Here is a 13,944-nt window from a genome sequence, read left to right as displayed (position 1 = left end):
TTACACATTTTTCAAATCTAAAATACAAACTCTACTGATCATTTCCCTATCACCTACCTGTTATAACCAACGCCACTACACTGAGCTTTAGCACTCAATACTGTCCTGTTGAAACTATGCAATCCTGTATTGTTGAAACAGTATAAAATAGGTAGTTTATGGTTGTCATGATTTATCTGCACATGTATAATAGCTTCTTTCTTTTTTTTTACCAATATGAAAAGGACATGGAAGTGAGTAGTTTAAGGGGGGTTAGGGTTACAGGAAGATCAAAGGGTTAGGGTTATGCTTACAGGAAGATCAAAGGGTTAGGGTTATGCTTACAGGAAGATCAAAGCTGAAAGAAACACATTCTGGTCTTGATACAACCCACCAGAACATTTCTGCTTTGGGTTTTCTATAGGCTGTGATAGGAACTCCTACTAGGGTTTCTATAGGCTGTGATAGGAACTCCTACTAGGGTTTCTATAGGCTGTGATAGGAACTCCTACTAGGGTTTCTATAGGCTGTGATAGGAACTCCTACTAGGGTTTCTATAGGCTGTGATAGGAACTCCTACTAGGGTTTCTATAGGCTGTGAGGCCTAGAGGCAGAGTGTTACAGGGACTGTGGGAGAGATAGTTCTGCTAGAGCAGAGAGAAGTGGGGGGTGTGGTTAGTTCAGGCATGTGTGTGTAGATCAGGAGAAACAGGTGTGTGTGTAGATCAGGAGAAACAGGTGTGTGTGTGTGTAGATCAGGAGAAACAGAGGGGTGTGTGTAGATCAGGTCTCAGATCAGATCTTGGGCTTCTTGCTTGATGGCTCTGCAAAGCTGGCTGAGGGGGTGTAGATCAGGTCTCAGATCAGATCTTGGGCTTCTTGCTTGATGGCTCTGCAAAGCTGGCTGAGGGGGTGTAGATCAGGTCTCAGATCAGATCTTGGGCTTCTTGCTTGGTGGCTCTGCAAGGCTGGCTGAGGGGGTGTAGATCAGGTCTCAGATCAGATCTTGGGCTTCTTGCTTGGTGGCTCTGCAAGGCTGGCTGAGGGGGTGTAGATCAGGTCTCAGATCAGATCTTGGGCTTCTTGCTTGGTGGCTCTGCAAGGCTGGCTGAGGGGGTGTAGATCAGGTCTCAGATCAGATCTTGGGCTTCTTGCTTGGTGGCTCTGCAAGGCTGGCTGAGGGGGTGTAGATCAGGTCTCAGATCAGATCTTGGGCTTCTTGCTTGGTGGCTCTGCAAGGCTGGCTGAGGGGGTGTAGATCAGGTCTCAGATCAGATCTTGGGCTTCTTGCTTGGTGGCTCTGCAAGGCTGGCTGAGGGGGTGTAGATCAGGTCTCAGATCAGATCTTGGGCTTCTTGCTTGGTGGCTCTGCAAGGCTGGCTGAGGGGGTGTAGATCAGGTCTCAGATCAGATCTTGGGCTTCTTGCTTGGTGGCTCTGCAAGGCTGGCTGAGGGGGTGTAGATCAGGTCTCAGATCAGATCTTGGGCTTCTTGCTTGGTGGCTCTGCAAGGCTGGCTGAGGGGGTGTAGATCAGGTCTCAGATCAGATCTTGGGCTTCTTGCTTGGTGGCTCTGCAAGGCTGGCTGAGGGGGTGTAGATCAGGTCTCAGATCAGATCTTGGGCTTCTTGCTTGGTGGCTCTGCAAGGCTGGCTGAGGGGGTGTAGATCAGGTCTCAGATCAGATCTTGGGCTTCTTGCTTGGTGGCTCTGCAAGGCTGGCTGAGGGGGTGTAGATCAGGTCTCAGATCAGATCTTGGGCTTCTTGCTTGGTGGCTCTGCAAGGCTGGCTGAGGGGGTGTAGATCAGGTCTCAGATCAGATCTTGGGCTTCTTGCTTGGTGGCTCTGCAAGGCTGGCTGAGGGGGTGTAGATCAGGTCTCAGATCAGATCTTGGGCTTCTTGCTTGGTGGCTCTGCAAGGCTGGCTGAGGGGGTGTAGGGGATGCGCACAGACGTCACCTTCTTGCCGATGGTCTCAATCTACACACGTACAAGGTACAAAAATCCAGGTTGTTAATTATCGTGTGTATATGAGTGTTTGTGTATGATTGTGTACGAGGTACCTGGAAGCCTGGGTTGTTAATTATCGTGTGTATATGAGTGTTTGTGTATGAGTGTGTACGAGGTACCTGGAAGCCGATGCTCTGCAGCTGAGGGTGCAGGTGGTCCAGGACTCTGCGTCCGTCAAACAGGAAGGCTGGTTTCAGCATCCGCTGGTAGATCCTCTCATAGTCCAGGTCCTGGGGGGAAGGGGGGGGTGAGGAGGGCAGCTGGGCTATGCTAGCTTCTGGTACTTCCCAACTCACTAGCAGAGATGGCAAAAGTACACACATCCTTCACTCAAGTAGAAGTACAGATACTCATGTTTAAAGACAGTGATAAAAGTTGAAGTTCTGACTACACCTTATCACTCAAGTTAAAGTAAAGAAGTGTGGGCTCTGACATATACTCAAGTAAAAAGTAGCCATTACTACACCTGTTTTAGTGTCACGCAGGTATATTTTTTCATTTCCTGGCTATCACGCACAACAAACGTAAGCTAGTCTACGCGAGGCAGCCAAGAAGAAGAATATTTCCCCCAAAAAAAAGTTTGCATCATTGATGAGTAGCCTACTTGATTGGTTTATAATACTACCGTATTTTTCGGAAATAAAACCGCGGTTTATAACCCGATTTAAAATTTTTCTTGTGGTTTATATTTTTTGAAGTGGCTTATAGAATGTTTTTATAACAAAACAGTAGATTTTTTTTTCCTGTAAATGCTATTTAACCCGTTAAGGAGTACAATATGTGATTGTTCGATTTTGAAAAAAAACAAAATTTGATTTTGAACAAAATAGAGGAAACACTGGTGTGTGTGTGTGTGCGTGCGTCACCTTGAACATGTCCCACTCAGTGCAGATGACAAGGGCATGGGCACTCTGGCAAGCCTGGTACGGGTCTGTAGTCACGGTAACCAGCTCAGACACTGCAAAAAAACATTCCAACAGTGTCAGCAAACACATGCTAAGACACACAGACCCACACACCAACACACTGACAGACATTTACATTTATTCATTTAGCAGACGCTTTTATCCAAAGCGACTTCCAAGAGAGGTAGGTCATAGGTCAATGATCATAAACAACGAGGTAGCCCCAAAAACATTGTGGGTAGTCAAAACATGAAGCATACATTGTGAAAAGCAAATAAGAGCCAATGGGTAGAACCAGAAGAGCATGTAGTTAAACAAGTTACAATTAAACAACATGAACCTCAAAAGTGCAAGAGTGTACCTGTAGGAAAGCAAGCAACATTAATATAATTCACAGCGAGTACAAAAAGTTAAATCAGTTATAACTAACCAACAAGAGCAACAAGTCCCTCAATAAGAGTCCTTGTGTTACTGAAGGAAACTAACATCAGGTCCAGCAAATCATGCCTAAGTACCGTTGTACTTCCGGAACAAGTGTAAGTAATTACATTTAATTTATAAAGCACACTAACACAGCAAGGCTGACCAAGGTGCTGAACAAAAGCAAAAAAAAAAAAAAGTTACATCACAACTCAAGAGTTAGTGGGACACGCTAGTGCATATAAGTGTGTTTTATGTTTGGATTTAAAAACAGACAATGAAGGAGCCTGCCTGATAGAAAGGGGAAGTTGAATCCACAGCATATGGCAATTGCAAAGGCTCTATCAGCTGTGCGTATGCAGCATGACCGGGGAGTGTATGAAAGTAGTTTGTCCGCAGACCTCAGTGACCGGGGTGCGTGTAGTTGTAAGAGGTCCAAGATATACGAAGGGGCCTGTCCATTAAGAGCTTTAAAAACAAACAACATTTTAAAATGTATTCTGTACTGGACAGGAAGCCAGTGCAAAGAGGCCAAGACTGGGAGTAATGTGGTCAAACTTCCTAGTTGATGATAATATTCTGTCAGCAGCATTCTGCACCATCTGAAGACGGGAGAGTGAGGACTGGGGGAGACCATCATCGAGGGAATTACAGTAATCTAAACGTGAGATGATAAAAGCATGAAAAACAGTTTCAAGGTCTTTAAAAGACAATGCAGATTTAAACTTAGAAATCAGTCGTAACTGATAGAAACTGTTTTTTACCACTGAGTTTAATCTGTTTAACTAACCCAAGGTCCGAGTCAATAATGAACCCAAGATTCTTGACATGAGGACTGACATTAGGGAAAAAAATACTAATCCTGTTAACAAGACTAGCTCTAGAGCCAGCAGGACCAAAATAATCACTTCAGTCTTTTCATCGTTCAGTTGGAGAAAGCCACTTTTTTATATCCGCAATGCAGTCTAAGATAGGTTGAACAGAATCATCACCAGTTTCAAAGGCAGGTAAAGTTGTGTGTCATCAGCATAAAAATATTACGAGATTTTGTGTTTCCTAATGATATCTTCCAGAGTAAGCATATAGGCTACAGATTTAAAAGAATAGGCCCCAAAATTTACCCCCGCGGAACCCCAGAGGAAACAGGAGCTACGGAAGAAGAAAAACTGTCTATAGTGACTGAAAAGGCCCTGTCTGTGAGATAGGATCTGAACCACTGTAGTGCAGTCCCCTTTACCCCAGCCCAGTGTTCCAACCTCGCGATGACGATGTCATGATCCACTGTATCAAAAGGCAGCAGTGAGATCGAATATAATCTGACACACTGACAGACACAGACACACAGACCGACACACACACCAACACACTGACAGACACACACACAGACCGACACACACACCAACACACTGACAGACACACACACAGACCGACACACACACCAACACACTGACAGACACACACACAGACCGACACACACACACACCAACACACTGACAGATACACACACAGACCGCCACACATACCAACACACTGACAGATACACACACAGCCAGACCTCTGTTGGGCTCTGAGGTGCTGGACAGGTCCTGCTGGATCTGCTGCTTCAGGACTTTGGGGTCGTAGATGTGCAGATTAGCTCCTTCATCCAGCAGGTACTGAGAGATGTAGATACTGGAGGACTCCCTGAGGTAAAGACACAGACACACAAACGCCTGCTAACTCCTAGCACCTTGTGAAGTAAGGCAGGGTGGAGGGTCACCTTGTGAAGTAAGGCAGGGTGGAGGGTCACCTTGTGAAGTAAGGCAGGGTGGAGGGTCACCTTGTGAAGTAAGGCAGGGTGGAGGGTCACCTTGTGAAGTAAGGCAGGGTGGAGGGTCACCTTGTGAAGTAAGGCAGGGTGGAGGGTCACCTTGTGAAGTAAGGCAGGGTGGAGGGTCACCTTGTGAAGTAAGGCAGGGTGGAGGGTCACCTTGTGAAGTAAGGCAGGGTGGAGGGTCACCTTGTGAAGTAAGGCAGGGTGGAGGGTCACCTTGTGAAGTAAGGCAGGGTGGAGGGTCACCTTGTGAAGTAAGGCAGGGTGGAGGGTCACCTTGTGAAGTAAGGCAGGGTGGAGGGTTAGGATGTAGATGAAAGGTGATTCTGAGTCTGTGATCAAGTCTTAAGGTTGAAACAGAAGCCCTGCCCCCAACACACCAACACTCCCTCCTGCATTTATTAGGGTTAGATTCATATTAGCAGAACAAAAGCACAAAGTACAAATGGGAGAGTAAGATTGAGATAGACAAAGAGGGTAGAGATGACAGAGATAGAGAGAGGCAACAGGTAGAGAGAGGACCTGCCTGGTGTCTCCTGTATCCTTCTTGAAGGAGAAGCCCAGCAGAGCGATCTTCTTCCCAGTCACGGTGTTGAAGAGACAGTCAATGATCCTGCAGGCAAACCTCCTGCGCTGGTACTCATTCATATCTATCACCTGGAGAGAAACAGTGTCATATAAATCACCTGCAGAGAGACAGGGTCATATATATCCATCTCCCCCTCCATCATAACTTTTCTTCTCCATGTCCTAAACTTCTCTCTTACCTCCGGCACCTTCCCCTCTGCCTTCAAACAGGCTAGAGTTACCCCTCTACTCAAAAAACCCTCCCTTAACCCTGCCATCCTCCAGAACTACAGACCGGTATCACTGTTACCCTTCTTTTCAAAAACAATTGAACGTGCTGTATCTAACCAACTGTCAAACTTTCTCAGAACAACCTGCTTGACCCCAACCAATCGGGCTTCAAGACTGGCCACTCCACAGAGACTGCCCTCCTTTCCGTCACCACTGCCCTCCAGCCTGCCAGAGCGGCTTCCAGGTCATCCGTCATCATTCTGCTGGACCTTTCTGCAGCGTTTGATACGGTTAACGACCAGATCCTGCTCTCCAGACTTTCTGAGATGGGCATCACTGGCACTGCACTCCAGTGGATCTCATCCTACCTGTCGGGAAGATCCTACCAGGTCTCCTGGGGAGGCAAACTGTCAGGCCCTCGCCAGCTCTCCACTGGTGTCCCACAGGGCTCCGTCCTTAGACCCCTCCTCTTCTCTCTGTACACCACCTCACTTGGACCAATCATCACCTCCCATGGCTTCTCCTACCACTGCTACGCTGACGACACGCAGCTGTACCTGTCGTTCCCCCTGACCGATCCGGGGATCTCAGCTAGGATTGAGGCCTGCCTCACAGACATCTCCGCCTGGATGACCGAGCACCACCTCCAGCTGAACCTCGCCAAAACAGAACTTCTCATCATCCCGGCTAAACCCTCCATCTCCCACGATCTCTCAATCACCCTGGGATCTGCAACGGTGACCCCCTCATCCTCTGCCAGGAACCTTGGGGTTACCATGGACGACGAGCTCTCCCTCACGGCCCACATTGCTGCAGTCTCCCGGTCGTGTAGATTCACCCTCTACAACATCCGGAAGATCAGGAGATACCTGTGTGAGCACTCCACCCAGCTGCTAGTCCAAGCACTTGTCCTCTCCAAGTTGGACTACTGCAACTCGCTGCTCGCCGGTCTCCCAGCATGTGCAACCCGCCCTCTTCAGAGGATTCAGAACGCAGCGGCCCGCCTGGTCTACAATCTACCCAGACGCTCCCATGTTACCCCGCTCCTCATCTCTCTCCACTGGATACCTATCATGGCCCATATCAGATTCAAGACCCTGGTACTGACCTTCCGAGCAGTGAACGGGACTGCACCCGTCTACATCAAGTCTCTCCTGCAGCCTTACACCCCCACCCGTCACCTACGGTCTTCTTCAGACAACCGCCTGGTGGTCCCACCGCTCAAGACCGCCCGGTCCCAACACAAGCTCTTCTCCTGTCTGGCCCCCCAGTGGTGGAATCAACTCCCCACCTCCATCAGAGACACTGACTGTCTCACCACCTTCAAGAAAAGGCTCAAGACGCACTTGTTCTGGGAGTACAACGGTACTTAGGAATGGTTCGCTTGACCCGATGTTAGTTTCCTCAAGGATCACAATGACTCTTGCTTAGAGACTTGTTGCTCTTGTGGTTAGCGGTACTCGCTGTGATATATTGTTTTTATTATTGTTGCTTGTTTTTTCCACAGGTACACTTGCACTTATAGCGGTTCACGTTGTCTAATTGTAACTTGTTTAACTACATGCTCTTATGGTTCTTCCCTTTGGCACTTACTTTGGTTGTTCACAATGTGGGCTTCATGTTTTGGCTACTCGCAATGTTTTTGTGGCTATCTTGTTGTTACTATCAGTGACCTATGCACTTTGTAAAGCTCTCTCTTGGAAGTCGCTTTGGATAAAAGCGTCTGCTAAATGAATAAATGTAAATGTATATCACCTGCAGAGACACAGGGTCATATCTATCACCTGCAGAGAGACAGGGTCATATCTACATTTACATGTAGTCATTCAGCAGACACTCTTATCCAGAGCGACTTACAGTAAGTACAGGGACATCCCCCCCAAGGCAAGTAGGGTGAAGTGCCTTTCCCAAGGACACAACGTCATTTTTGCTCGGCCGGGAATCGAACCGGCAACCTTCTGATTAATAGTCCGACTCCCTAACCGCTCAGCCATCTGACTCCCCATCTATCACCTGCAGAGAGACAGGGTCATATCTACAGGAGGGTCCTAAAGTCTGAGACCATATTAAAACATTTAATGGGGAAACTGAAGACTGAGAAAGCCAAGCTGTGACATCCCAAGAAGCCTTTGGAACACAGATCATGCTGGGAGAAGCTTTTCAAATATTCAACTTTCCACTCAATCTGTTAAGCTGATATCATTTGTAAGGAAAGAATGTGTACAACATTTTAAACAAATGCCAAACAGAAGTATCAGACTAGTGGCCTCAGACTTCAGGACAGACCCTAACTCTGTCAGGACAGAGACCCTATCATGGGATCAAAAGGATCCAGACGTGTTGAAATCTGCATTTGGTTGTAATGAGTTAAGTGCAGTTCCACCTGCTGCCAGTAGGAGGCGACCTCTGGGAGGTTGAGGGCCTCACACAGGTAGACCAGGTTCAGCACATCCTTCTGGAAACAGCTACCTCCAAACCCTGGAGGGAGGGAGGGACAGAGGTAGGGGTAGGGAGAGATGGAGGGGAGAGAGATGGAAAGGGGGAGGGAGGGACGAGGTGGAGGAGAGAGAGGGAGGGTGAGAGGAGAGGGGAGCGATTAGTTAGATGAGTTTCATGGCCTTGAGGAACTTGCTTCCTATCCTCTGGTCCGTGTGTGTGTGTGTGTGTACTGACCAACGCTGGCCTTCAGGAACTTGCTTCCTATCCTCTGGTCCGTGTGTGTGTGTGTGTGTACTGACCAACGCTGGCCTTCAGGAACTTGCTTCCTATCCTCTGGTCCGTGTGTGTGTGTGTGTGTACTGACCAACGCTGGCCTTCAGGAACTTGCTTCCTATCCTCTGGTCTGTGTGTGTGTGTGTGTGTGTACTGACCAACACTGGCCTTCAGGAACTTGCTTCCTATCCTATGGTCTGTGTGTGTGTGTGTGTGTACTGACCAACGCTGGCCTTCAGGAACTTGCTTCCTATCCTCTGGTCCGTGTGTTTGTGTGTGTGTACTGACCAACGCTGGCCTTCAGGAACTTGCTTCCTATCCTCTGGTCCGTGTGTTTGTGTGTGTGTACTGACCAACGCTGGCCTTCAGGAACTTGCTTCCTATCCTCTGGTCCGTGTGTGTGTGTGTGTGTGTACTGACCAACGCTGGCCTTCAGGAACTTGCTTCCTATCCTCTGGTCCGTGTGTGTGTGTGTGTGTGTACTGACCAACGCTGGCCTTCAGGAACTTGCTTCCTATCCTATGGTCCGTGTGTGTGTGTACTGACCAACGCTGGCCTTCAGGAACTTGCTTCCTATCCTCTGGTCCGTGTGTGTGTGTGTGTGTGTACTGACCAACGCTGGCCTTCAGGAACTTGCTTCCTATCCTCTGGTCTGTGTGTGTGTGTGTGTGTGTACTGACCAACGCTGGCCTTCAGGAACTTGCTTCCTATCCTATGGTCTGTGTGTGTGTGTGTGTGTGTACTGACCAACGCTGGCCTTCAGGAACTTGCTTCCTATCCTATGGTCCGTGTGTGTGTGTACTGACCAACGCTGGCCTTCAGGAACTTGCTTCCTATCCTCTGGTTTGTGTGTGTATACTGACCAACGCTGGCCTTCAGGAACTTGCTTCCTATCCTCTGGTCCGTGTGTTTGTGTGTGTGTACTGACCAACGCTGGCCTTCAGGAACTTGCTTCCTATCCTCTGGTCCGTGTGTTTGTGTGTGTGTACTGACCAACGCTGGCCTTCAGGAACTTGCTTCCTATCCTCTGGTCCGTGTGTTTGTGTGTGTGTACTGACCAACGCTGGCCTTGAGGAACTTGCTTCCTATCCTCTGGTCCGTGTGTGTGTGTGTGTGTACTGACCAACGCTGGCCTTCAGGAACTTGCTTCCTATCCTCTAGTCCGTGTGTGTGTGTGTGTGTACTGACCAACGCTGGCCTTCAGGAACTTGCTTCCTATCCTCTGGTCTGTGTGTGTGTTTCATGGCCTTGAGGAACTTGCTTCCTATCCTCTGGTCCGTGTGTGTGTGTGTGTGTACTGACCAACGCTGGCCTTCAGGAACTTGCTTCCTATCCTCTGGTCCGTGTGTTTGTGTGTGTGTACTGACCAACGCTGGCCTTCAGGAACTTGCTTCCTATCCTCTGGTCCGTGTGTGTGTGTGTGTGTGTGTGTGTGTACTGACCAACGCTGGCCTTCAGGAACTTGCTTCCTATCCTCTGGTCCGTGTGTGTGTGTGTGTGTGTACTGACCAACGCTGGCCTTCAGGAACTTGCTTCCTATCCTCTGGTCCGTGTGTGTGTGTGTGTACTGACCAATGCTGGCCTTCAGGAACTTGCTTCCTATCCTCTGGTCCGTGTGTGTGTGTGTGTGTACTGACCAACGCTGGCCTTCAGGAACTTGCTTCCTATCCTCTGGTCCATGCCGATGGCTCTGGCCACCTCCTCCACATCAGCACCAGTCGCCTCACACAGTGCACTGATGCTGTTGATGCTGCTGATGCGCTGGGCCAGGAACGCATTGGCTGCCTGCACACACACACACACACACACACACACACAGTTATTAGTACCATATTAAGCAAATTACCAGAACTGCATTTTTCCATCTACGTAATATTGCCAAAATACGAAAATTTCTCTCAAAGGATGAAGCCGAAAAACTAATACATGCATTTGTTACGTCCCGATTGGACTATTGCAATGTGTTGTTCTCTGGCCTCCCAATTACCCACCTAAAAAATTTACAGCGGGTGCAAAATGCTGCTGCTAGACTATTGACCAGAACAAGAAAGTTTGATCACATAACATCTACTCTTGTCTCTCTACACTGGCTCCCTATCCAAGCCAGAGCTGACTTCAAAGTTCTACTACTAACCTACAAATCTCTGCATGGATTGGCACCACTGTACCTCTCCGGTCTCCTTGCACCCTATTGCCCCGCAAGGACACTTAGATCTCAAGATGCCGGCTATCTGGTGGTTCCCAAAATTAAGAAAAAAACAGCTGGAGGTAGGGCGTTCTCATATAGAGCACCTCGTCTCTGGAACAAATTACCCGTCTCAATTAAGGAGTCTGATACTGTTTCGACATTTAAAATTAGGTTAAAAACGTTCTTGTTTAGTCAATTCTACGACTGTTAAAGGTAAGTATGTTACTAGTTGGAGGCAATGAGGGACGGGTTGTTTCCATCCTTATTCTATAAGTATAACTTATTTTAGAGTTCTCTTCCCCTGGAACAGATTTCATGTTCCAAATGAGGGGGGCTGTCGCTGTCTTGGTGTGTGGGGTTGCATCAAATTCCCCTTTTTTGCTCTGTTAAATTGCTGCACCAGTCCACACTTGACCGGTGGGGATCTCATTCTATTATGACTGTAACTGTTAGCTGCTCCTGGCATTCTCTAATCCCTGCTCTCCTCTCTCTGTCCCCCCCCACACACATCCCTTGTGGTGTGGGGGGTTTGAGTTGTCAGCACCTGCCTGGTCGTCGGTCAGCCAACGCTGGACCTGGTCGCGAGTCTCCCGGTCCTGTCCTACATCTATAAAGTTGAACAATGGATTTTGGTGTTGTCAACCGATCGACACTGTATGACTATGTTTAGCCTGTGTTCTGCTCTTCTCTCTCACCAACCGTCTCTGGAGGAGGGGATCCCTCTCTGAATTGCTCCTCCCAAGGTTTCTTCCATTTTTTTCTCCTGTTGAGAGTTTTTTGGGAGTTTTTCCTTGTCTTCCTTGAGGGTTTAGGTTGGTTGAGGGGCAGTTCTATGGGCATATGTGAAGCCCTCTGTGACATGCTTGCGTGTAAAAAGGGCTATACAAATAAATTTGCTTTTATTTGATTACTGTAATAACTTACTGTACTCTAATATCCACCTGTTACACCTGCATAACACACACAAACTGTGTTATTGCTGTCCATCTAACCCACCAGCTTGGAGAGCTCAGAGCTCCAGGTGTTGGTGGTGATGATGCGGGTCCGGGGGACCCAGCGCTCATACACGCAGCTCAGAGCCCTGATGGCGCGCTGGCCCTCCGCTGTCTCATCTCCTCCAATCAGGACGCGGTCTGGCTCCTTCAGGTCTCGCACTGCCGTCCCCTCTGCCAGGAACTCAGGGTTGGACAGCACCTGCACACACACACACAGTTTCCTTATCATTTATCCTGACAGGAGAAAGAAAGAACTTTGACCTCTACACACACACACTCCATGTGCCTGTGAATACAGAGCCCTCCTGGACTCTGTTAGAACTCTAACCCTATACTGCTGATCCTTGAGTTAGGGTTAAAACTAGGACTGTTAGAACTCTACACTGCTGATCCTTGATCTTCTGCTCTACTTTCTACATGCACTCTTCATATGTGGCTTTGGATGGAAGCATCTGCTGAATGAATGAAATGTTCTGAACTATATGAACACACCTGCAGGTTGAGGCTGGGTTTGGTGTTGGCGTCAAAGATCCTCCGGATGCTCTCAGCAGCGCGGACCGGGACGGTGCTCTTCTCCGTGACGATCTTGTAGCCGTTTGAAACCTCCACGATGCGTCGGGCGCACGCCTCGATGTACTTGAGGTCAGCAGCTCGCCCTTTCCCCATCCCGTAAGTCTTGGTTGGCGTGTTCACCTGTGGCCAGGGGAGAGGGGGCTGGTGAGAGAGGGGGTGTGTGTGTATGTGTATGTGTGTGTATCAGAGGACTCACAGAGATGAACACCAAGTCAGCCTCCCTGATGGCAGAGTCGATGTCAGTTGAGAAGAACAGGTTCCTTCCTCTGCAGGACTCCACCACCTCTCTCAGGCCTGGCTGGACAGACTCACTCATTAACCACCACCTCTCTCAGGCCTGGCTGGACAGACTCACTCATTAACCACCACCACCACCTCTCTCAGGCCTGGCTGGACAGACTCACTCATTAACCACCTCCACCACCTCTCTCAGGCCTGGCTGGACAGACTCACTCATTAACCACCTCCACCACCTCTCTCAGGCCTGGCTGGACAGACTCACTCATTAACCACCTCCACCACCTCTCTCAGGCCTGGCTGGACAGACTCACTCATTAACCACCTCCACCACCTCTCTCAGGCCTGGCTGGACAGACTCACTCATTAACCACCTCCACCACCTCTCTCAGGCCTGGCTGGACAGACTCACTCATTAACCACCACCACCACCTCTCTCAGGCCTGGCTGGACAGACTCACTCATTAACCACCACCACACTAGAGGAATGCAAGGGGCTATGAAGAGCCTACATGTATTATGTATTATGGATAAGAGCGTCTGCTAAACGACTAAATATAACCTGTAACATTGCAGTTGGACCGTATCTCTAGAGCACCTTTAGAGCTCTACCTCGTATATGGGAAGCGTATCGGAGTTCCAGGCTTTGATTCGGGACTCGTTGACGTCGACTACCGTCACTTGTATCTCCGGACACATTTGAGCGATCACGCTGCAAGTCGGACCTCCGACATATCCTGCTCCGATGCAACAAATTTTCTTTATTTGAAACATCTGAAAGGAACAGTCAAAAGTCAATGCCAATTTGCTGCAAAAGTTCAGTTGACAGTTTGCAATCTTTTCACTCCCTACACAGCAGGGTTGGGGGAGTCCACTGCGTTATCATGAACTGTACAGAGAAGCTAGAAGTAAATAAATAAAAACAAAAACGAATGACGGCATTCATTTAAAAGACTATCTCAAATTTTCAATATCACATTGTAGGTTTGCGCGTTGACTTGACACTGGACGTAGTTTTGCTAGCTAGCAGGAATCACTGCAACGACCAAGACCAGCAAGCAAAATTACCTTACAGATTCCAGAAAACCCTGAACCTCAGGTTCCGTTGTCCAAATACGTGATGCTACCAAAAGGCAATATTTTAAATTGTTAACTGTGCACGTTAAACTAAGACTACTACGCTGGTGCACAAGTCCAGTATAAATGAGTTTAGTATTCTGTACTTCAAATAAACTCTTGCTGGAGCGGTTGTCTTCCGGAAACGCGTGAAGCTCTGAACGTACAGCCTATCAACCAGCGCTACGTCAACAGAGCC

The 13,944-nt window shown here is 48.5% G+C and overlaps 1 protein-coding gene across 2 annotated transcripts; it reads right to left on the bottom strand.

Annotated features, from left to right (window-relative positions):
* Positions 1-511: 511 nt before the first annotated feature.
* ugdh (UDP-glucose 6-dehydrogenase) lies at positions 512-13,885 on the bottom strand. 2 transcript variants are annotated; one of them, XM_062478712.1, is made up of 12 exons: positions 13,698-13,885; positions 13,242-13,403; positions 12,589-12,690; positions 12,312-12,512; positions 11,821-12,018; positions 10,274-10,421; positions 8,308-8,402; positions 5,649-5,783; positions 4,869-4,992; positions 2,855-2,946; positions 2,108-2,218; positions 512-1,958 (listed from the first exon to the last, which is right to left on the bottom strand). In XM_062478712.1, exons 2-12 carry the CDS (start codon positions 13,401-13,403, stop codon positions 1,863-1,865), a joined length of 1,464 nt encoding a protein of 487 aa, XP_062334696.1. In that variant the 5' UTR covers positions 13,698-13,885; the 3' UTR covers positions 512-1,862. The 2 variants fall into 2 exon arrangements, with proteins under 2 accessions (XP_062334696.1, XP_062334697.1); XM_062478713.1 differs by lacking the exon at positions 13,698-13,885 and having other exon boundaries at positions 12,589-12,686; positions 13,242-13,399.
* Between the last annotated feature and the right edge of the window lie 59 nt (positions 13,886-13,944).

The sequence above is a fragment of the Osmerus eperlanus genome, chromosome 14, assembly GCF_963692335.1.
Source record: "Osmerus eperlanus chromosome 14, fOsmEpe2.1, whole genome shotgun sequence".
In the NCBI taxonomy this organism is placed as follows: Eukaryota; Metazoa; Chordata; class Actinopteri; order Osmeriformes; family Osmeridae; genus Osmerus; species Osmerus eperlanus.
The sequence above is the reverse complement of the archived record's forward strand: the minus strand, read 5'-3'. Positions and strand labels throughout refer to the sequence as shown.